The following is a 24,202-nucleotide window of genomic DNA, read 5'->3' on the forward strand; positions in this document are numbered from 1 at the left end:
AAAGAAAGGAAAGAACGCTGATTCTCATAAACCACACTCCCTGTAAACATCTGCCTTATTTCATACTAACTTCGTATAATAATTGACATCAAGAAAGGGATCCTCAAGGCACACAGTGGATTGTCTAATGTTTATATGTCGACTTTCCAGGGCAGTGGTTCTGACCTTTGTTGAGTCACAGGGTTCTCTGAGAATCTGGTGAAAGCTACTGTCTTGGGCGCCTGGGTGGCTCAGTCGGTTAGGCGTCTGCCTTTGGCTCAGGTCATGATCCTGGAGTCCCACACTGGGCTCCCTGCTCAGCGGGGAGTCTACTTCTCCCTCTGCCCATCACCCCATTCATCCTCTCTCTCACTCTCGCTCGCTCTCAAATAAATGAATAAAATCTTTAAAAAAAAAAAGCTACCATCTTTCTCAGCTAAAACAAATTCTCAACTGTGCCTAATTTTGCACATAATTTCAGATCATCTAAGACCCTCCATTCTTGGATAGAAGTTAAGAACCATTGCCTAATGGTAGTTATGAATACCATTTCTCCTTTAACCTCTGATAGTATTTGTGGATTACTAGCATAAAACAATAATCTTGTGTCATTTTGTCTTCCTGAATTACCTTAATTTAGGGTTTGTTTTTTCTCACTGTGACTAAGAATAAAGGCATTTAGAATAAGCCTTCCAGGATTTATTTTATAACCCTTGGCTCAGAATTCAATTGGAAACTGATCTGTGCTTACAACCACATTGACGCTGAACAGGCCATTGTTCTTAAGACCTACTGAGGTCAGCCAAGCCCTGAGCACATATAAATCTCCATAGTTTCCACTTTACTACCAGACATCTAACTACAAAGCAGAGACTAAAAATAGATCAAGCCTAGTGTTTACATACATTCCATGGAATTGCATTTCTAAACCTGTGGGTTTTAATCAACACTTTTCATAATCCAAAGAGACATATTTTATTTAGCAGGGAAAAGTTATTCCTTTTATAGAGAGCAAAAACACAACCTAAAGGAATTATGAAGATTTTGAAATGTTCAAAGAATATTATCTGCACCTGTTATCTCTAGGTCTAAAAAAAGAAAAACTAAAATAACCCCAGGATTAGGTTGACTTTCTTTTCCTTTACATTGCATTACACAAAGGAAAAATATTGGTGTTTTCTTCCCTCTCTTGTTTCTAGGTCAACATTTCTAGGTCAACATGTTTCTACCAAGGAGTTTGAGTTCTTCAAACATTAAGCCCTTAATGAATAGCTACCTACCTACCTACCTACATAAATATAGACATCGCAGGAAAGAACACGATGTGAAGTTGAGTATAGAAAAATGATTACAGTTCCATTTCCTATAGAAACTTTACTATGTGAGGCTTTTTAAAGCTGAAATGACTAAGTCTACCAAAGATAACACAGAGCAAATGTTTTCTGAACAAAATAAAACTGCTCAAAGGTTTAATTACTAATGTTTAATATAATGTATCCCATTATAAATAAATATGAATATTACACATGCAGTTAAAAGAAGATTTTGTTTAAAATTAAAATAATTGAACATAAGATTTAGCAATAGAGTTGAAGAAGTAAAGATCTCTTTAAAATACAAATTCATAAAACTCTAGATTCTACGGCCTCGGGGAAATAAGTACACAAGCAGTTACATTAACGACAACTTCTATAGACTCAGCACAGACAGTCCATGAAAATGGATCTTTAAACTGTAATCCTCCTCTATTAAAAGACAGGTGCTTTCCTAAACGAGGTTCTTAATGTTCTACGGAACATTCTTCAGAACAAAATGATGCTGTCACATACACATGGTGTTAATTCCTCCCAACTTTCCTTTGGAAGGCAGTTCATTTAAAGCAAGTGCTAAAAGAAATGAATTCACCTTAGTGACAATATTTCCATATTTACAGCCAACACCAAGTCCTGCTGAATATCCCATGAAAGTGAGATTGCAAAATGATCCTGCTCCATTTTAAATGGAATTTCATAACGTGGCCATCAGACATTCCAGGCAAACCCCAGTGGACTCTGGCTCTGTTACTGAACAGAGCAGAAGCTCCCAGGAGGTCCCTGTCATTGCCCAAGAAACAACAGGCACAGACCAGGTGCTACTTAAACTCAACAGGGATTCAGAAACTTCTGCTTCAGAAATTATCCTCACTTCTATTCATACAAACCACTGCATTATTTCCTCTGTAACTTCTTTAACTCCCAGAAAGAAATGCTTTTCTAGTTGTCCTAACAGATATTTTGTGGACTTAAATTTTGTAAGACTTAAAATTATATCATGTGGATAACTAAAAAAAATGCAATCTATGCCAGGTGCTTTGGAGAGGCAGACTGGAGGCAGCAGGTGGTTATTTACCATATATCCCAGAAATGTTTACATTTTCAAGTTCAGCAATTCCTTCTGTGGACTATAGATAGATTTTTAATAAAATCACATGAATCTTGCAAGTGTTTTTTAATCCCCATGAAACATTTCGTTCTGGATATCAAGGAAATAAAAACTGGCTTGGGCTGAGAAAGTAAGCATCTGCCCAGCACTCATCAGGCTGGAACAACAGACACAGAAGCCAACTGCAAAGTTCACAGGAAACATCTCTCCTGGGGACACTGCTGCTAAAAAGAGTTGTGGTAACCTCCTTCTTTGAGTGACTACAGACTCAATGAGAAACTTTCTTCTTTAATATCCAAGATTATCAGTACGTTTGCCGTTTGAAATTTTATCAGTAAGAATGAGACATTGCAGTCTTGCCTGGATGACCCCAGTGGCTGTTGACACAGACAAGCAGTCTCAGTTCCCAACCCAGGTGCTGAGCTCCACATAAAGGGCTTCTGGATAAAACAGTTCTCATTTATCTCAACTTCACTGTTTCCGATAGAAACAGGACCCTGGGTTTGCTTTGCAGACCAGACCTGCATGTAAACTCCGCTCTTCCTAGAATCCTAATATAGTAACTCTCTCTTTTCCTCTGCTGTGTGGTCTCCCTCCCTGCGATGGGTTGATGAATCTACTTTTATCAGAACACAGGTTTGTTCCCAGTATTCGTAGGCTGACGGAGATAGGCATGTGGTTCTACAAAATGCTCTAGCTAAAGAAAATATCTGCTGCCTGCCTGAACAATGGCTCAGAATTCTAATAATTGCTCTCAGATATCGAAAAAGTAGATCACGTCACTGCTGCAGTTTGGGTGCCTGTGACCTGTGAATTTTAAATTCTATACTGGCTTCTCATCTATGTAGAAACATTCTGAGGGCCAGGAAACCTGTTGTGAGCGTTGAAATGATATTTTCTGGCTCTGCTGCTACTGAATGTTGAAAGCAATCTGTGGCAAAACTTCTCTGCTTCTGGCAATATCACAGCCAGCAATGCAAGCAAGATATGCCGGTGTAATTATGAAGCTCTTTGTGAAACTCAAAAGGTAAAGGGAAACAGGTACACATAAGTCCCAGGTCTCCCAAATACATGGCCTCACTCCACACCTGATTTTCTTTTTAAAGATTTTATTTATTTATTTATTTGAGAGAAAGAGAGAGGGAGAGGGAGAGGGAGTGAAGAGAGAAGCACAGGAGAAGGACAAGCAGACTGTGCTGAGCACAGAGCCTTGCACAGGGCTTGATCTCAAGACCCTGAGATCATGACCTGAGCCAAAACCAAGAGTCGGACGCTTAACGACTGAGCCACCCAGGCACCCCACTCCACACCTGATTTAAACATAGGGCTGCCAGACCAAAAAGAAGGGAAAACATGATATAGGACGGTTATTTGGAGAGTGTGCCTTTGAGCTAAGGTTGGAAGGCTGCTTTTGACATACCCGTGGGAGTAGCCATAATCGTAGGCTGAGGCTGTCTTCCGACTGGCTGCGAATGCATGGGTGGATTCAGTGGCCCGGGAGGCCTGCTGCTGGTACGAGGCAGTGGACGCCTGGCTGAAGGCCTCGGATTCCTGGCGGTGAGCAGCAGAGGAGCGGCTGCTGTAGGCCGCCGAGCCGTGGGTGTAGATGGCAGAACTTTTCTTCTCCTGCTGATACTGGCTCATGGTGGTGCGAAGGTCCCTGTTTCGGTAGCTGCTGTCATAGTGTTGGTGGAGCTTCTGATAATAGGACAGAGACATGGTGTGCTCTGGAGAGAAACAGGAGACCTACAAGAAAGCAGCAACTTTTGAGTGAACTAGTAAGAAATAAGGCATCTAAATCAATATGCAAAAATACTCTTATCTTTCCCAAAGAGCAAATGGAAAAGGATGTGAAGGTTAGCTTAACTGGTTACTCAACAAACTTTCTACTTCATAGCCCGCATAAGCCCCCTCCTCCCATTGGGCCACGTTCTTGTGTGGGTTTGGTTTTTTGGTTTTTGTTTTAATATCTAGGAGGTCTTTACAAACTTTCCCTACCCTAGCTATTGTGTTTTTTCCTCAGACCTTTCATAATATGTATTTCAAATTTTCTGGCATTTCATCCTGATAAGGGCTTCATCTGGGAGGATCTGTAATGATGGAAAGTCTGTGTACAGTCAGTGTGGTTTTCATTCAACAAATAATTACTGAGCACCTACTATGAGCCTGGTACTGTTCCAGCACAGGAAATACAGAGATGAACAAAACACACAAAATCCCTGCTCTGATAACCTTAGCTAGAACCTTACATTCTATTGCAGGAGATAGCCAATAGAGAAAATAAGTAAAATGTAAGGTATAACAGAATGGGCTAAATGCTACAGAGAAAAATAAAAGAAGAAAGGGAGTTGGGATGCAATTTTAAACAGCCTCATCAGGGATGGCTTCTGAGCATGAGAATATTAGAAGAAGAGTGTCCTAGATGGAAGGCCACTGCGAAGACACTAGGGTGTGTGCGTGCCTGTTGTACTCCAGGCAGTGAAGTACAAATAGGCAGTGAAGATGCAAGGAATGAGCGGGGTGCAGGGAGATGTATAGGAGACGATGTCGGGGGTGGGGGACAGATAGTGTACGGTCCCACGAGCGACTGTCGGGACCTTGTCTTTCACCTTGAAAGGGCTGAAAAACCATCAGAAGGTTCCAAGCTGAGACTCACTCTTGCTGATGTATAAAGGATAGACTATTGAGGGACAAGAATGAAAGCCAGGCTGGTTCCGTTGGTGGAGCGTGTGACTCTTGATCTCAGGGTTGTGGGTTTGAGCCCAAAGTTGGGTGGACAGATTACTTAAAAATAAAAGCTTTAAAAAAAATTTTAAGAGCGCCTGGTTGGCTCAATTGGTTGAGCATCTGCCTTTGGCTCAGGTCCTGATCCTGGGGTCCTGGGATCGAGCCCCACATCCGGATCCCCGCTCAGCAGGGAGTTTGCTTATCCCTCTCACTCTGCTCCTCCCCCCGTTCACGCTCTCTCTCCTTCACTCTTGCTCTCTCTCTCTCTCAAATAAAGTCTTTTAAAAAATTTTTTTAGAAAAGAAGGCTGTTATGAACTGAGTTGTATTCCCCCAGATCCATATGTTGAAGTCCTAACCACCAGTACTTCAAAAGGTAACTCTATTTGGAAATAGGGTCTTTGCAGAGAAAATGAGGCTAAAGTGAGATTATTAGGATGGGGCTTCATTTAATATGACTGGTGTCCCCATAAGAAGAGGAAATAGGACACAGACATGTACATACACAGAGGAAGACTATGTGAAGAGACAAGAAGATCATCTGTAAGCCAAGAAGAGAGGCCTCAGATAGAAACAACTCTGCCAACACCTTGATCGCAGATTTCTAGCCTCCAGAATTGTGAGAGGATACATTTCTGTTGTTTAAGGCACCCAGTCTGTGGTACTTTGTTAGGGCAGTCCTCGCAAATGAATGCAAAAGCCATTGCAATTGTCCAGGCTAAATATGACAGTGGTAGCAGTGGAAATGTGAGAAGTGATCAGACTCAGTACATGTTTTGAAGGTAGAACCAATAGCATTTGCTGAAAGTTCTGAATTAGGGTATGAAGCAAAGAGAGGCGTGAGAGATGATCCTGAGGTTTTCCCCTGAGTAACTGGAAGACTGAAGTTGCTGTTAACTGAGATGGGCAGGAGTGTAAGAAAGCACAGTTAGGGGGCGCCTGGGTGGCTCAGTCGTTAAGCGTCTGCCTTCGGCTCAGGGCGTGATCCCGGCATTCTGGGACCGAGCCCCACATCAGGCTCCTCCGCTGGTAGCCTGCTTCTTCCTCTCCCACTCCCCCTGACTGTGTTCCCTCTCTCGCTGGCTGTCTCTCTCTCTCTGTCAAATAAATAAAATCTTAAAAAAAAAAAAAAAAAGCAGCACAGTTAGGGATGAAAGAACGGGAGATGGGTTTGAGATATTTTATAGTTGAGGTACTTGCTAGATATCCAAGTGGAGATGTTAAATTGGATTCATGATTTTGGAGCACAGGGTAAAGGTCCAGGATGGACACCTACATTCAGCAGTCACTAATATATAGATGGTACATAAAGCTAAAAAATAGATGAGAATGATTGTCAATGGAAAAGGAAGTCCTAGGACTGAACGCTGGAGTTTGCTTAAATGGTTGACCCTTGAACAATGCAGGGAATGGAGGTGCCAACCCCACCCCCCACCCGCAGAGTCAAAAATCCACATGTAATCTTTGACTTACCCCCAAATTTCACTACCAATAGCCAACTGTTGACTAGAAGCCTTACTGATAACATAAACAGTGGATTAACACATATTTTGCACCTTATATGTATTTTATACTGTATTATTACAATAGAGTAACCTAAAGAAAATATTAATAAATCAAAAAGGAAATACATTTACAGTACTGTACTATATTTATTTAAAAAATGGTGTGTAGGGGCGCCTGGGTGGCACAGCGGTTAAAGCGTCTGCCTTCGGCTCAGGGCGTGATCTCGGCGTTATGGGATCGAGCCCCACATCAGGCTCCTCCGCTATGAGCCTGCTTCTTCCTCTCCCACTCCCCCTGCTTGTGTTCCCTCTCTCGCTGGCTGTCTCTATCTCTGTCAAATAAATAAATAAAATCTTTAAAAAAAAAAAATGGTGTGTAAGCAGGCCCATGCAGTTCAAACCCATGTTGTTCAAGGGCCAACTGTATTATCCTATAACGAGTTCTCTCAAATTTCACAAACACTTCAAAATGTATAGTGTCAAACCAAATTATTTGCTCCCTTAAAGAATATGAAGCCTTCTAGTCTTCTTACATAAAGAAGTAAGAAAGTCAGTCATAGGGTAGCAGTTTGTATTGTGAACTTGAGCTAACAGTTCAACCGACAGTCAAAGGTAAGTTTGCTTAGCATATGGCGGGGAGGCTTCACATTGTATGAGCTTCTTGACTATTGTGTCCACTGACAGGAGTCTATCAGCCACATTGCTAACTTACCTGGATGAAGTCATAGTTTTATGAAAGCCCCTCCCCCAATTTTTAATGCTTTTGTGCATGTTCTGAAATGTTATTCTTAACATTTAAATCACATTTAAACGTTTAAATAAATAAACATAAGTAACACTTAAAAATTTAAATATTAAATTTTACAAGTAAAATTGGTTGTGAGATAATCAGTGTTTTTTCAAATCTCCTCTTTTAAAATTCAGTATGTATTCCCTAGAGAAGAAAATCCAGCAAACTGCACTCCAGAAATATTTATCTTGGGGCACATGGAAGATATCAGTCTACATGGCATTTCCCAAGAGGAAAAAAATAGCTACTAGCAAGCAACTTTGCTTCAACCCTTAAATAGATTGCTATCTTCTGTTCTAAAACATACAGAATAATTACCATATGTAATGAAGAGTTATTAGATAAATTTTGGTAAAACAAAAGGATTAGAATATATTAATACAGAAATATGTTAAGCATTTATAAAGATAAGTTTCTTTAATGATACATAGTACATTGTAACACGGTAAATATTATTTAAATGATGTTCAAATAAGTGATGAATGACCTTCCTTATGTATTATGTTATAAGCTAAGTTCATATATGCTAACGTGACTTGAAATGCTGCCATTTTCGCAAAATGAAATCTTTAAATATCTTTCCCCAATTCTACTTTCCACTTTATTTCTATTTTCCCCCAAATATATTTATTTTTAATAGTACTTCATATCACAGACACATACATAATATATTGCAAGTAAACAGGGTCTGGCTTTAAGTCATCAGAGCTAGGTGTCACCGCTCTGACCTCTGGAATGAAGGTGCAGCTACCTTCTCTTCATCAAGTGAGGATTATTATCCCCAACACATGACAACTAGGGTATGCTGGGAAGAAAAGGTTTGGTTGTCTTCTGTTCCTTTAAGACCTGCATTTTCTTTCTGAACATACTCTGGGAATTTTGGAAGAAATACTAATTCCATAATTGTAATCCTGATATGATACTTTTGTACAGGCATTAGAGGCCAAAAGCTGACTAAAATCATTCACAGAAAATGTTAACTTTAGGATCATTCTGTGGGAATCCATGTTGCCACTGAAATATTACTTAAACATTTCCAGGTTAGAAATATCATGATGTGTTCTTACACTTATTCACACAGCATTGTCAGAAAAAAATCACTGGACTGGAAAGTAAGGACTTCAGAGTTAATTTACCTCCTTTTGGTCTAATTTATAATCAGGGACTACTGCAGGCATGTGGAAGACAGAAAACATATTATATCCTGCCACCTCACCCATTCCAGATTTCAACCAAACCATTGAACTATAACTTGGACAGAGTACTTGGACTCACACTCACAGTTCCACCTGAGACAGATATTATCCCCTTACGGTCCCAGGAATAGTAGCTTAACTTAAATAGTGTAGTGTGGATGTGAGAGGAGAGCTGTGCCAGCACAGCGAAGACTGGCACCCTGCTGCCCTTGTCTTCCTTCCCAGGGGCTCCCCTTCGCTAGTTCTCTGCTCTTCTGACCTCTCTCTGAGAAAACCACTGAACTCACAAGATAGAAAGAAACCACACACATGCAATGCTGTTAAGCACAGCAAACATCAAGTGCATTCTTCTGCCTCAATGTCACACTTACCCGTGTTCAAAGGAGTGATGGTGGTGGAAACGCTCCGATGTGGCTGTGGAGCTGGATGAGAGAATGAAAAACCCACGTCAGTTGAATCCAAAAAAAAAAAAAAAAAGTGAAGAGGCAGGGCTAACGACAGGACCCGGGGGACCAGTTCAAAAATAATGCATGTGGTCAGGCAGTAGAATGTCAGAGCCACATAGCCAGCCTTTTATGGCCAAGAAGGCAGACAAATATAGCAGCAAATGGGGAGAGTAGTCCTAATGAGAGGAAGAAGGAGGCATTCACAGGTAGCCACCTCAGTAATGTAATTACATTAATGCCAGTCAATGGGTCTGTCCTGATTTAAAAATGCAGGATTTTTATTTGGCTATAGGAGCTATTTTCAATCTCTTTATCACTGGATATTTAAAAGTGTAATGGAAAAAGTAATTTGTGTTGAGAACTAAAAATAGGTGCAGTAATCTGATTCCCAAAATGGACTTCATGGAATTTTAATGCCAAGATATGGTTCTGGGTGTGCTGTTCGTAACACATGTACAGTACGTTTAAAAGACACAAGGTGAAAAAAGAACTTGAGGCTCACTAAAGGCAAACCAAGTTAAAAATGGGTTACACGTCGTGGTAATTTGGGTCTGACAATACACAGTCACTGTTTCTTTCATGTCAGGAAAGTTTTCAAAGTCGCAGCTTCTAGCTTGAGTATTTGAATCCCTTTTTTCATTAATTAAAGCCTTTGAGAAGCAACACGTTTTATCTTTCCTAAAGTCAGAGGAGGGTCAGTCTGTCTAACAAGAGATTCTCTTTCTTTGCTTTTCAGACTACGTAACAAAATAACAGGTGGTATAACCTGGAGATCAGAGCCTGCATTTTGGAGGCAGACCAGAGCTAGATTCCTGGCCATCGATGGCACTTAATTGCCATGCAACCTCAAGCAATTTATTTCTCCTTCCTAAGCTTCATTTTCCTTCTCTACAAAATAATATCCAAAGTATGGGAATGCCGTGGAGATTAAACGCAATAATGCACTTAACCTGGTGATTGCCACATAATACTCAGTGAATATCAACTATTATTACTGACAGAAATAATTTGAAAACTCATTGTTCAGATCATACATATTGAGCTGGTTGGTTATGTTCTGACATGATACTACCTCAACTGAATACAGATCACTTGTATCTATCAAAATATTAAACAGACCCAATATTATAGTCCACTTTACAATTACTTTCTTGGTGGTAACTACAGTTAACACTGAGACACTGTGAAGAGTACTTTATATACGTGACCTCACTTAATTCTTATGGTGCCCTGCAAGCTAGGTATGATTAGCTTCATTATACAGCCAAGGAAATCAAGGCTTCGAAAGACAAAGTCATTTGCCAAAGATCACACAGCTAGTACATGACAAATGCAATTCATTCCATCCATATTTGGACTCTGAATCCCATGCATTTTTTGTCATGTATTGATGGATCCTCTAGTGACACTTCGTTTACAAGAAACTACATACTTTGAAATGGACTTCAAACACAATTTAAGTCTCCATTCATAACTGACAGCAGCTTCTGAGCTATGCAAAGTGCATAAAATAATGTATTCCTCTTAGTTCTGATGCTGTTTCCTGGTAAAATTCAACTTGGCATATCTTCATCTACATATAGCCCCTGTGAGTGCGCACATGGACGTTTTAGCTATTTGGAATCCATATGAGAGTTTTGAAAGCTTCATGTTCCCCAAGCAACCATTTGTTCTCTAAACATCCAATATAGAATGGTAGTGATTCTGAATTTTAGCCACCAGGCACTGGAATGGTTCCCAGTGAGCTGTTTCTATAGAGAACATGGTAAGTCGTTTCAAATCTTCTCAAAGCAGGAGAAAAGAAAAATAAACAAAAATAAGAGATATAAATCATCACAATACTATCTAATATTTAATAACTACTTGCTATATGTCAGAAATCAATGCTGGGGAGGCGCCTGGGTGGCACAGCGGTTAAGCGTCTGCTTCCGGCTCAGGGCGTGTCCCAGCGTTCTGGGATCGAGCCCCACATCAGGCTCCTCCGCTAGGAGCCTGCTTCTTCCTCTCCCACTCCCCCTGCTTGTGTTCCCTCTCTCGCTGGCTGTCTCTCTCTGTCAAATAAATAAATAAAATCTTAAAAAAAAAAAAACAAGTCAATGCTAACTGCTTTACAGTATCTTATTTGAACATCACATAAATATAAAAATATTTTATGGATTATGAAGTTGAGATTTAGAGAGGCTGATATTCTTAATATCAACAGAGGATTTAAACTCAGTTTTGTTCTACTCAGAGCAGAGTCTCCTGTATATCATACTATATTGCCTTTCAACAATTTAATTGTGTGCGTGTGTGTGTGTAGAGAGAGAGAGAGAGGCATATGCCAATAATGTCCATTAGAAGTAAGAACTGTTACTAAAGAATTTTAGTTTTATTTCCTGTGTAACAGACAATTAGATCAATAAAATATTTACTGAACTTTGATCCGTGTTAAGAATACAATATTAGAGAAGTTCATACACACTTGGGGAAAAACTAAAATATTATCATTTATTCACTGATATTCAGGATCCCAGTGAAAGTCAAGTAGTTTATTTCAAACAAATATGTAATAAGATTTGACAAAAAAGCATGAGCTAGACCCAGCTTAGTATACTAGGTGATCTTTCTGCTATAATATCATCTGGATTCAGCCTTTTCTAACAACATATTTATCTAAAGTATAGCTATCCAATCACACATATACCGTGGTGTACTGCATATCAAACCAAAATTAAAGAAGAAAAATTTAGGTGGGCTCATAAAAATGAATTATTGTGATTCAATCATGATTCCCTTATAGATGAATAATCATTCTGTCAATTACTCCAATTTAATCATAATGCCCTTACAGATGTGTAATTATTCTGAAAACTTAATGGAATGCTAACCAACTGTTAATTTCAAATTTCCCAGGAAACCATCTAATGGAAAATACTTTTTAAAAAGCATTTAACTATAAAAGTCTGGAAAGTTAAAAAAATACTTGCTCTCAGAATCATAGTTTGTTTTTTTTTTAAGTAACTTTAAAATAGATACAGGGGCGCCTGTGTGGCTCAGTCAGTTAAGTATCTGACTCTTGGTTTCAGCTTAGGTCATGATCTCAGGGTCACAAGATAGAGCCCCATGTCAGCTCCACACTCAGCATGGAGTCCGCTTGAGATTCTCTTCCTTCCCCTCTCTCCCTCCTTCCCCCTCTGCCCCCTCCCCTCTCCTTGCTTGTGCACTCACTCTCTCTCTCTCTCTCTCTCTCTAAAATAAATAAATAAAATCTTTAAAAAAGGGGCGCCTGGGTGGCTTAGTCGTTAAGCGTCTGCCTTCGGCTCAGGGCATGATCCCAGCATTCTGGGATCGAGCCCCACATCAGGCTCCTCTGCTGGGAAGCCTGCTTCTTCTCTCCCACTCCCCCTGTTTATGCTCTCTCTCTCACTGGCTGTCTCTATCTCTGTCAAATAAATAAATAAAATCTTTTTTTTTAAATCTTAAAAAAAACCAAAGTAGATACATTCTCTCTTCAAATTAACTTTAACAGTATTAATATTCTTGGGGTGCCTGGCTGGCTAGGACAGCATGAGATTCTTGATCTTAGGGTTGTAAGTTTGAGCCCCGCGTTGGGTATAGACATTACTAAAAAAATTTCTTTAATTTAAAACTTAAATAAAGAGTATTAATATTTTTATAAATGTGAAATGCTGAGTTTAACTAACAGTAGTGTATCCTAAAAGCCAAAATAAATATATAAATTATATTAGCCACCTAGTAATTTTCATTTTATAGTAGAAGAGGAAATAGTAGCAAAGCATTAGTCTATGCATTAAGGAATAAACAAAGAAATATTCTGTAGAAATGCAATGTAAACAAAACAAAAACTAAATTCCAGCTGAAATCAAGAAATTTTTTTAAAGTTGCTGGTTGTAGTTATCAACTACAACACATGCATCAACAATATGGAAAAAAAGCATGTATTGAAAACCTACTATGTCAGGCACTATGCCATACCTCAAGGCCCAGGGGTGACTAACTCATGTCCCCAAAGTAGCCACCATGTAGTTGGGTAGACAGAGCTGGGTGGTTACTTAAAAATAATTATGGCATCATGACATAAGGTGATATCTGCCATCTTACCCTGCATAGTTCTCCAGCTCTACTCCTTGCCACTTCCCTTCTTGCCTTTTGAAATTCCAACCACAGGTAATTGCTTGTACTTCTATAAACTTCAGGTATCTACTGCGTCAGGTCCTTCACACCTGCTGTTCCTCTCTGCTCTGCACTCCCCATCCCTGTCCAGCACATGCACACTTCTTCACTTCCTTAACTCTCAGTCCTTTAACCCTTCATCTCCTAAGGCCATCTCTTCTGGAAGACTTTCCTAATTCCACTAGGATAGGAAGTCTATCAAACTATATTTAATGCATGTGTTTGCTTTCTGTCTCCTGTACCGTGAATTACGTGCGGGCAGGAGAGGAATCTTTTGTCTAAGTACTCCCAGTACCTAGCATAGCTCTCGGCCCAAGATAGACATGAATAAATAATTGCTGAATAAAGATAAGTGGGAAATGTGGTATAGAAAAAATCCTCAGGAGTAAAGGACTACTTAGAGGTGGAAACACATAAAAGCAAAGAGTCACAGTGGCCAACTATCCGTTGATTGGCTGAGGGCAGGGGAACTGCTCAGGAGCTGGTGGATGGATTCTAGGAGCGGGCCAAGTCTCTAAGCCCAGAAGCCTACCTGTGCCTATAATCCAGTCAAGGGAGCTTTAGGTGAGTATTAGAAAGCAAGACCCCAAAGCCCATTTTCTTTTCTAAGATTCATTTATTTGAAAGAGAGAGAGAGAATGGGTAGAGGGGCAGAGGGAGAGAATCGCAAGCAGGTTCCCTGCTGAGCGCAGAGCCTGATGCCGGCTTGATCTCATAACGCATGAGATCATGACCCAAGCTGAAATCACAAGTTATGCTTAACTGACTGAGCAACCCAGGCACCCCCCAAAGCCCATTTTCTAACACGATTTCTTTCTACCTATTTTTCTGTCTACTCATAGATGTCTAGAATGATACTCAGCCAATGTCAATAGTAACTCCCAAATAGTAAGGTTTTTTCTTTTTCTTTTCTTTTTTTCCTTCTTTTTTTTTTTTATAATTAGTGTCAAGAACTGTGAACATATACAATGGGATATTATTCAATATTAAAAAGGAATGAAATCCTGATACATGCTACAACATGGGTGAACCTTGAAGATGTTACGCTAAGTTGAAATAAGTCAGGCACAAAAGGACAAATATTGCATGAGGTACCTGGGGTAGTCAAATTTACAGAGACAGAAAGTAGAATGGTGGTTACCAGGGCCTGGGGGGAGAGGGAATAGGGAGTTAGTATTCAATGGGTAGAATTTCAATATGGGAAGATGCAAAAATTCTGGAGATGGAGAGTGGTGATACTTGCACAACAACGTGAATGAACTTGGAAAAATTAATAAAAGGAAACCTCATTTAGAATGGAGTCAGAAGGCAGCAGGGGTTGGGGGAGAGTTCTCATGCCCCACCACCTGAGGTCAACTGCAGACCTCACAAGAAGAGATGTACCCTGCAAGCCATACTACTACTACTTTAGCTACTACTTTACTATTCCAGCAGGAGGAAGGAAGGTTTTTCTTCCCCTGTTAACAGCCCAGTCAATATGAAACTATCATAATTCAGCCAATGAAAAGCCAGTACACTTCAAATTTCCAGTTTACTCCAATGAACTTTTCTTTAAAAGATTTTATTCATTTATTTATTTAAAGAGAGAGAGAGAGAGCAGCAGAGGGAGAAGTAGACTCTCCGCTGAGCGGGAAGCCCCATGCAGGACTAGACTCCAGGGCCCTGGGATCATAACCTGAGCCGAAGGCAGACGCTTAACCAACTGAGCCACCCAGGCGCCCTCCAATGGACTTTTTGTTTATAACAGCCCCCCCAACTCCTTTTTCCTCTATAAAAAAACATTCCTCTCCTTGTTCTCTGGACTTGCCTATGGTGTTGCCATTGCTTGCTTGTCCCTAATTATAATTCTCTGCTATTCCTGGATAAACTCATTTTTGCTGGTAAAATAACCGGCAGTTTTAAGGTTAACATACTTAATGCCACTGAACTATATGCTTAGAAATGGTTAAGATGGTAAATTTTATGTCATGTATATTTTACCACACACAAAAAAAAGAATGAAGGGTCAGGGACTTTATCCTACTCAAAAGCTAACAAGGTATCGTGGATGCTGACAAGACATGAGACTCCTAGGTCAGAGTCAAAGGACTTTATTATTCTCAGCAATGGCAGAGACCAGAGCAAAAGCATATACTTCGCTGGTTTACTAACTCCCAATTCCCAAAGGGAAAAATGAAAAGGGCCAGTGAAACCTGCACAAACACAGAAACTTTGAGCTTACAGAACCATATGTTATATAACGAGCATTAAGCATGTTTGACCTCTGCTCCAGAGGCAGATGTTTTCTTTATTATATTGGAAAGTAAGCATGCCTGCCTTTTTCCCTGGTGGGGAGACACTCTTTCTGTCTTCAAAGGCTGTTTACTACACAAACATCCCTGAAAAGATGGTCTAGAACAAATGGAAGCTGGGCCTTGCTTGCAAGATGTACAGAAACATGACAGACGCATGAAGAATTGTCTCCCAGCAATCAACATATATTATTTTTACAAAAACAAAAACTTTTTTCTTTTCTTTTCTTTTCTTTTTTTTTTTTTTAGTGAGAACCAGACTAAAGAGCAATGGATGTGAATCTCCAGTTTCCTTTTTTCTTTTTGACAGTTTTAGAGTAGTAGAATTTGGACACCACAGAATTCATCCATTTTAAGAGTAAGGTTCAATGAGCATTAGTAAATTTACATAGTCAGGCAACCATCATCAAAATCCAGTTTTAAAACACTTTCGTCACTGGAAAAAGTTCCGTTATGCCAGTTTGTTGTTAATCATTGGTCCCACCCACAATAACCACCGATCTGGCTCTCTGTCTCTATAGTTTAGACCTTCCTAGAAATTTCATACAAATGGAATCATATAATGTGTAGTCCGTTATGCCTGGGTTTTGTCACTTAGCAAGCTGTTTTTGAGATTCATCCATATTGTTGCAAGATTCAACAGCTTGTTTCTTTTTATTGCTGAGAAATATTTCACTGAAAGATAAGCCATGTTTTGCTAATCCATTCATCAGTTAACAGACTTTACATTGTGTCCAGTTTTGGACTATTGTGAATAATGCTATCTTGAATTTTTAAATATATTTGTTCTCAGAGATAACAAATTTCAAAATGCTGACCAAAAAGTATTGATATCTAATGCTTATATAGTACTTACTATTTTCCAGGCAGTATCAGAAATGCTTTATATGTATTAACTTCTTTATTCCTCACAACACTCTATAAGTAGGTGCTATTATTATTATACCCTTTCACTAATGACAAAACTGAGGCACAGAAAAGTTCAGTAATTTGCTCGAGTACATACAACTAAAAAGTGTTAGATACTGTGGTAATTATTTCACAAAATATGTAATTCAAGTTATTGTGCCGTACATTTTTTCTTTTCTTTTTTTTTTAAATTTATTTATTTATTGGAGAGAGAGCACAGCACGCGCGCGCGAGAGACAGAGAGGGGGCACATGAACAGGGGGGAGGGGCAGAGGGAGAGGGAGAAGCAGACGCCCCACTCAGCAAGGAGCCCGATGCGGGACTAGATCCCAGGATCCTGGGATCATGACCTGAACCAAAGGCAGGCTCTCAACTGACTGGGTCACCCAGGCAGCCCTTTTAATTAGGCTCCATGCCCAGCATGGAGCTCAACATGGGGCTTGAACTCACAAGCTGAGATCAAGAGTTGGATGCTTAACCAATCCCAGGTGATCCTGTGCTGTATACTTTAAACTTCTACATTGCCGTATGTCAATTATATCTCATTAAACTGGGGGAAAAAGAGTTAGAGTGAGGATTCAAATTCAGATAACCCAGATTCAAAGTTCACGCACTTAACCAGTATACAATACTTGCTCATATCTAAAACAATCCACTTGTGATAAAATTCTGTAACTTCTTCAATTCTTTTAATAATGTAGATACCAGTTTTACATTTGAGGCAGGCATATGTCTTCAAGTATTAATTTGGTTCTTTGTTTCCTTCTCTTTCTCTCATATTCTAAGAGTCCCCTCCCCTTTCTTCCCCAGTCTGCACTGAAACAGAAACAAAGATACAAAAACAAAACAAATCTTCAGACTAAGCAAATTTCAGGTTCAAGCTTACAGAGCTAGCTTTTCGTATCCTGCTTACTAGGTAATACCAAGCCTAGAAAAGAAAAGGCAAAAGGCAGGGTAGCCAGGAGAGCAAGAACCAACCGGAGGAATGGAGTAATCCTCAACCCAGAAGGAAAGTGGCCTTTGGAAGAAAGAACAAGGGAGTAGATAGAAAGACAAAGAATAATTTATCCTTAAAAACTGACGCTTAATTTTGAAGGCATTAAGCTAAATGAAATAAGCCAGTCACAAAGGACACATGTTGGAGGCACCAGGGTGACTCAAGTCAGTTAAATGTCCGACTCTTGATTTAGGCTCAGATCATGATCTCAGGGTTGTGAGATTGAGCACTTTGTCAGGCTCCTCGCTGGGTGTGAAACCTACTTGAGATTCTCTTTCTCCCTCTCCCTCTGCTCCCCTCCCCCCACCACTCTTGCGCACACATGCGCGCGCACGCGCACACACACACACACACACACACACTCTCTCTCTCTCAAAAAAACAAAAACAAAAACAAAAACAAAAACAAAACACCAAAGGACACATGTTGTATGATTCTATTTATATAGGGTACTTTGGTCAAATTCATAGAGGCAGAAAGTAGAATGGTAGTTGCCACAGGCTGGGGCAGTGGGGTGGGGGAAATGGGGAGCTACTGTTTAACGGGTAGAAAGTTTCAGTTGGGAAGATGAAAAGTTCTGGAGATGGATGGTGGGGATGACTGCACAACAATGTGAATGTACTTAATGCCACTGAACTGTGCAACTTTAAAAATGGTTAAGATGGTAAATTTTGTGTTATGTATATTTCACCACAATTTTAAAACATGACTTCTGATTCATCATTGTTCAGCATGGACCACCCACAGTTCAGCAGCACTGGATATCAATAACCCCACTCCCCATAATAGAGATGGGGGATTCAGGGAACTTGGCCACCTTGGGTGGGAGGAGAGCATGAAGGGAGAACCATGCCCCTCCCAAGGAGGAACTCAACAGTCCCAGCCGGAATCTCTTGGTGAGGATAGCAATAGATACACCAGGTATGAACCTGGTTTTCATCGGTGTGTACACATGATGTTCTACCTTGTCCACAGATAGCTAATAACAATTAATGAATGCACTGTACTATTGCACAATCATTTGTTACCTCATCTCTAAATATTGGACACATGGATGCTTTCAGTTATTCATCAAGACCAGAAGTCAGGGGTGCTTGGGTAGCTTAGTTGCTTAAGCATCTGCCTTTGGCTCAGGTCATGATCTCCAGGTCCTGAGATTGAGCCCCATGTTGGGCTCCCTGCTCAGTAGGGAGTCTACTTGTCCCTCTCCCTCTGCCCCTGCCTGCTGCTCATGCTCTCTCTCTCTTAAATAAATTAAAAAAAAAAAAAAAGATAGAATTCAGGGTTAGAAATTAGGAACAAACACCTTCATTTTCAACGCAGCTCTTTTATTACATCTATGTGTGTTTCTTTCAGGGTCCTTTTACCCTCCCTGGCTCTGCTTTTTCACAGTTCCCCCAAATGGTGTGGGACTGGAAGAGTAGTTCTCCTTCCTTGGTGCACACTGGAATAGCCAAGGAGTTTCTAAACTGCACTCAAGTTCAGACCTTATTTCAGGACAATTATCTCAAAATCTCTGGGCATGGGACATGAGTGTTTCTAAAAACTCCTAAATGACTCTAATGTGCAGCCCAAAGGAAAAATAATCTCTTAGGTCTCTTTCCATTCTAAAATGATGAAAGCCTTTGAATTAAAAAGGGAGCTATAAATATTTTGCACAAATAGAGGTTTTCCTTTTCAATTACCTCCTTGGGAACTATTTCCCCAGAAAGGGACTATGAATTAAAGGGTATGTTTTGTGAAATTGCTGTTTGGAATAATTAGGCTAATCTACAATGTCATGTACCAAATATGAATTTATTCTTTCTTCATTGCCACATCAAATTGTAATGTATAATTTTAATTTATTAGTAAGTTTAACAGATGCAAAATATATCTCATAGCTATTTTTAAGTGTATTTAAAAGATTCTAAAAACTGGACATATTTTCAATGTTAGCTAACTATGTGGTTTTCATCTGTGTGAGCTATCTTTTGACCTTTGCCATGGAGATGGATTATTTTTCTTGAGATCATTATCAATCTGTTAATATAATAATAACCAAAATAAAATAGCTACCATTAATTGAGACCTACTACATGCTAGATACTTTACCATGCTTTACCTGTATTTTATTTTTTACAAAAATTACACAAGGCAGTTATTATCCCCAAGTTATAAATGAGAAAACTAAGGTTCAGACAGATTATGCAAGTTACCCAAAGTCACATAGCTAATAAATAGTGGAGCTGGGATTTATTCCACCTCCATCTGGCTCTCAAGGACTATCCTCTTAACTGGACAGGTAAACACTCAATACCTGTCCTGTTCACAGTACGTGCTGATGTTTTACACCATGTGATTCCTGCTCTCTGACACGCAGTGATGGGTCATTTCAGACGCAAAGGTAACTGATGAATATCCTGGCCAGCAACCTGTGGTGTATGGCCTGGTCCAAAAAGGTGAGCCAAGCCAATCACATTCCTCTCCTCAGAATTTGAATTTGGAAATGTTGAGTGTTGATGCACTTAATAATAGCAGGAGCAAAAGTGAAAAAGGCTGAACGAGGTGTTACCTTGTGTATACTGCAGTCAGAGGAGCCATGACAAGTTGAAATTATGAGGGACTAGAAACTAGGGTTAGCAGAGAAAGAGTTGGTAGAGAGAAAACTAAGTAGATGTCCTTAAAGAAGCAGAGACCTAATCAGAATAATCATTTGGCCCATGACAGGAAACTGAAGAGTCAAATACCCCAAGCTACCTCTGTTTTCAGCAACTCTCCAGTTTAGAGCACTTCATGTATATTCCTGACATAAGTATCCTTTTTCTTGAGCTAACTGGACTGTGTCTCTGTTCCTTGCTATCAAACAAGTCAAAATAAAACACCCTTTTTATTAAATTTTTGAAATATTCTGAATGTTAAGCTTTTATCTGTCATATTTATCATAAAACATTTCCATTTCAATTCTTTCCTTGTTTTCATTACATTTTGACTTTTATAAAAGCGGGACCATCAATCTTATAATCAGTAATACTTTCACCGGTCAAAACCTTACATTTGCACAAACTATAGTGACAGAAAGCAGAGAGTGATTGCCTGAAGATGGGGGAGGAAAGAAGTGAGAGGAGTCAGGAATGAGGCTTTACAAATGGGCATGAAGAAACTTTGGGGATGATGGACATGTTCAGTATCTTGAGTGTGGTGAAGATTTCACAAGTGTACATGTGTCAAAACTTGTGATAGTGTACATTTCAAATATGTGTGGTTTACTGTATGCCAGTAATACTTTAGTTTTTTTTTTTTTTTTAAGTAGGCTCCATTGCCCAGTGTGGAGCCCAATGTGGGGCTCAAACTCAGGACCCTGAGATCAAGACCTGAGCTGAGATCAAGAGTCAAACGCTTAACCAGCTGAGCCACCAGGTGTCCCTAAACCATTTTTTAAAACAAATTCTCTTCTCTCCAGTTAAGATACTTATACAATTCTATTTCATTCAACTTATTATGCTTTATGCTTGATGGGAACTCACATGCAATTTACTGTGGTTTATGCTATGAGAGCTTCATCCAAGTTTACTTTTCTCAGTTTTAATACTCTATCAACTACATTTTATAAATAGGTATTTCTTTTACCATTGTTTATTATACTTGGGAAGTCATGTGCTGAGCCTATAGTCTTCAATCTATTTCTATTAATATTTTTCATTCCTTGGCCAATTTTTCTGTTTTTAAACCTAATACCTATCTGCTTTGGAGGTCTGGAATTTTGTTCCCTTATGATATTTGTAATGTTTTAAAGTCCTGTAAAGCACTTTACATCAGGCAAGGGTGCTAATGTCACACACAGATTTTCCTGTATACTTATACAAAATAAATTTCATGTCACTGTTATACACATTATTTTAACAAACATCTGATGCACTCTATATGAAAAGAGTTTAAATAGATAGATTGCTATAAAAATTAATAGTCTAACATACATGATTTTATTCACTGTTCTCCCCCATCTTGAGCAATAATTTTTATTGGGCTCATATATCCAAACAAGATCTAACCTGTCTGTGGTTAATCTGGCCAAGACAACTACCTTCTGTACCAAGAAAATTTTCATTCTGGACCTAGCAGGCCACACAGAAGTCCGATAACATGCCTCTGCTTGCATTTCAACACAGGACTACTTTCATCATTCTACTTCCTAGTTCTCCTTTATTGTTTTCTACTACCTTTACCTCAAAGTTCTTGAATAAGGTTTACTGTTTTAACTTAGGTTTCACTGGGCACACACACAACATGCCTGGTACTGTGCAAGGTTATGGGAATAAAAACAGAAGGCGGCACCCTTGGGAAGTATGTGTACCTTCATATCATGGCTCTTTCTTCATCCTGAAGCAAGTACTAAACTGTGTAGCACACAATAAGACACTGAAGAACAGTGATCTTGGAAAAGCTCCTTCAAATTTAAATTTGGGTTTTTTGGTCTTTCAGGGATTATTGAGTAGTGCTGCCAGACCAGTGCTCTAATGCTTTACTAAATCAGCACTCCACGGGGTAATGCAAAAGGAGGAGTTCAGTGTTAAATGTTGACAAGTTATTCAAAACAGAAACTGCCCATAGAAATTACTTTCATTTACCATTATTTCTCCAGGAGAAAAAAGAACTCAGAATCATAAGTTGTAATATACTTACAGGTGGCTGCAAAACAGATATTGCCCCAAGGCACTAATTTCCGTGGAATTAACCCCTGCTGGAAAGTCCGCAAGACACAATAGAGTCTCTTTTCCTGGAAAAACAAAAAAATAAATCATTTCAGGCAAATATTCCCACTCCAAATTATTAATACAATCATTTTTATCAATAATTAGCATGCTTCACCAATCAATATACCATAGAAGGCTGAAAGCTCAGGCTTTGAAGTCATACAGACCTGTGTTAGATTCCTGCCTCTTCTCTTCCCCTTGGACAGGTTACTAACATCTCTAAGCTTCAAGTTCCTCATCTGCAAAATGGAGGTGACAGTAGTCATTTTGCAGGGCAATGACTGAAAGGTAATGTTAAGAAGACACTTAGAGTGTCGAGCTTCCAGGAAGTACTCAATAAATAATCCATTAGTGCATTATTATTGTGGAAAGTATACATTGAAAAACTTCTACTTACAAAGTGTAAAACTAATAGAGGATATGTTTTTCAAGCTAACTGGAAAGCAAGCAAACACACATGAAAAAGCAGAGAACAATCCAAAGTGATTTCATATTTTTCAGTGTAATAGGATGTTAAATATGAAGTTCATGTTATCCCAGAATTTTGGCAGATGTCCCAAAGGTTGCCAGCATTAGTTGTCAGAACGTCTATTCAGGACGTGCTACACAGTTATGAAATCAATTTTGCGACCCCTAGTTGATATTCCACCTCAAGAGATAAGGAGATCAATCTCTAGACCTGAAAGATTCTAGAGAGACCATCATACCGAATTCTTTGGAGAGAGCTGTCAGTGTTTTGTGCATGGATTCCACATACACATGGTGTGAGGAGCAGGTAGTGCGTCTCAGCACTTTGAAGATTAATGACCCACCTTCAGCATGTATTTTGCTGCACGAAAGCACGCTGCTGGACTAACTGTTGTTTCTATTGCAGCCAGTCTCTTTTCTCTCTGGAAGTTTGTACTATTCTCCTTTTACTCTTGATGTTTTGAAGTTTCACTGGGACATGACTTGGTACAGATTTATTTTTCCTGTTTCATATTCGGAGTGTGCATTCAACCTGAATAAATATTATAAAGATTTGTGATTCTCTTTCAATTCTGGAAAACTCTCAATCATTATCTCTATTAAGATCATTTTCCATCATTGTCATTTTTATCTTGCTCTGGATTTCCTATTAAATATACAACGGACTATCTTAATATATCTTCCATGACTTTTGATAGCTCTTTGATATTTTTACTTTTTTGTCTCTTTGTGCTACATTTTGGTGAAAGCCTCAGTACTCTCTTCTAATCCACAACCTCAAAATGTCCAAAACTATAATGGTCATTCCCTACCATCACCACACCCATCCTCCAAGTTATTTCTCTCCCATGTTCCTTATCTCAGTGATTGGCATTACCATCTGTCAGAAATCCTGATTTCTTCTTCTCCCAGGCCTACCTCCTATTAATCCTCTATACTATTATCAGAGTGATTTAAAAAAAATACAAATCTGATCATATTAATCCCATAAATAAGACAGATCAGTGGTATCCCACTAACCTTCAGAAACATGGCTTAGAGGTCATTCAGGGCATGATCTCTGCTTACCTCTTAGGTCTCATATTTTTGCCATTTTCCCCTCACACCCTACCTTCCAGTTCTTCTTTCATTCAACATGTGTTTTTATTTATTGAGTGACTGTGATGTGCTAATTACTATTCTGGGCCTTTGGGATACTTCGGCAAACAAAACAATCCCCCAAACCTTGTCTTCATAGAACTTAGTATGAAAAAAAGCAGTAAACAAAAAAAAGTATATTTTAAGTCAGAGATAGTAAGTGCAGTGGAAAAAAATAAGCAAGAGAAGAGAACGCTGGAGGTAGATGAATGATGAAATCTTAAATGACCAGAGAAGGCATTACTGAGATGGTGATATTCGAGTGAAGACTCAAGAGAGCTGAGGGAGAAAGCAATGAAAACATTAGAAGAAAGATCACTGAAATCAAAAGGAACAGTAAACAAAAAGGTGTTGAAGAGGAAAAATACCTTTTTCAAGAAACAGCCTGATCAATATGGTTGAGCAATTGGTGAAAGTTCCCCAAGTCT

The 24,202-nt window shown here is 39.2% G+C and overlaps 1 protein-coding gene across 3 annotated transcripts in view; it reads right to left on the bottom strand.

Moving 5' to 3' along the window:
• Nucleotides 1-23,167, bottom strand: part of MYOM1 (myomesin 1) — a 147,512-nt gene extending 124,345 nt beyond the window's left edge. The window contains exons 1-5 of one of the 3 annotated variants that reach the window (XM_087869948.1): nt 22,982-23,167; nt 22,337-22,408; nt 22,099-22,192; nt 8,989-9,039; nt 3,821-4,146 (exon numbers count right to left, since the gene is read on the bottom strand). In XM_087869948.1, the coding sequence (XP_087726074.1) occupies nt 3,821-4,119 (299 nt within the window). In that variant the 5' untranslated portion in view covers nt 4,120-4,146; nt 8,989-9,039; nt 22,099-22,192; nt 22,337-22,408; nt 22,982-23,167. Of the gene's footprint in view, nt 1-3,820; nt 4,147-8,988; nt 9,147-22,098; nt 22,193-22,336; nt 22,409-22,981 lie in introns of those variants that run through there. The other 2 variants (XM_045781841.2, XM_045781842.2) reach the window with 2 other exon arrangements.
• Nucleotides 23,168-24,202: the final 1,035 nt, after the last annotated feature.

This window comes from Ursus americanus, chromosome 19, assembly GCF_024610735.1.
Source record: "Ursus americanus isolate L20-20 chromosome 19, mUrsAme1.1.p, whole genome shotgun sequence".
Taxonomy (NCBI): Eukaryota; Metazoa; Chordata; class Mammalia; order Carnivora; family Ursidae; genus Ursus; species Ursus americanus.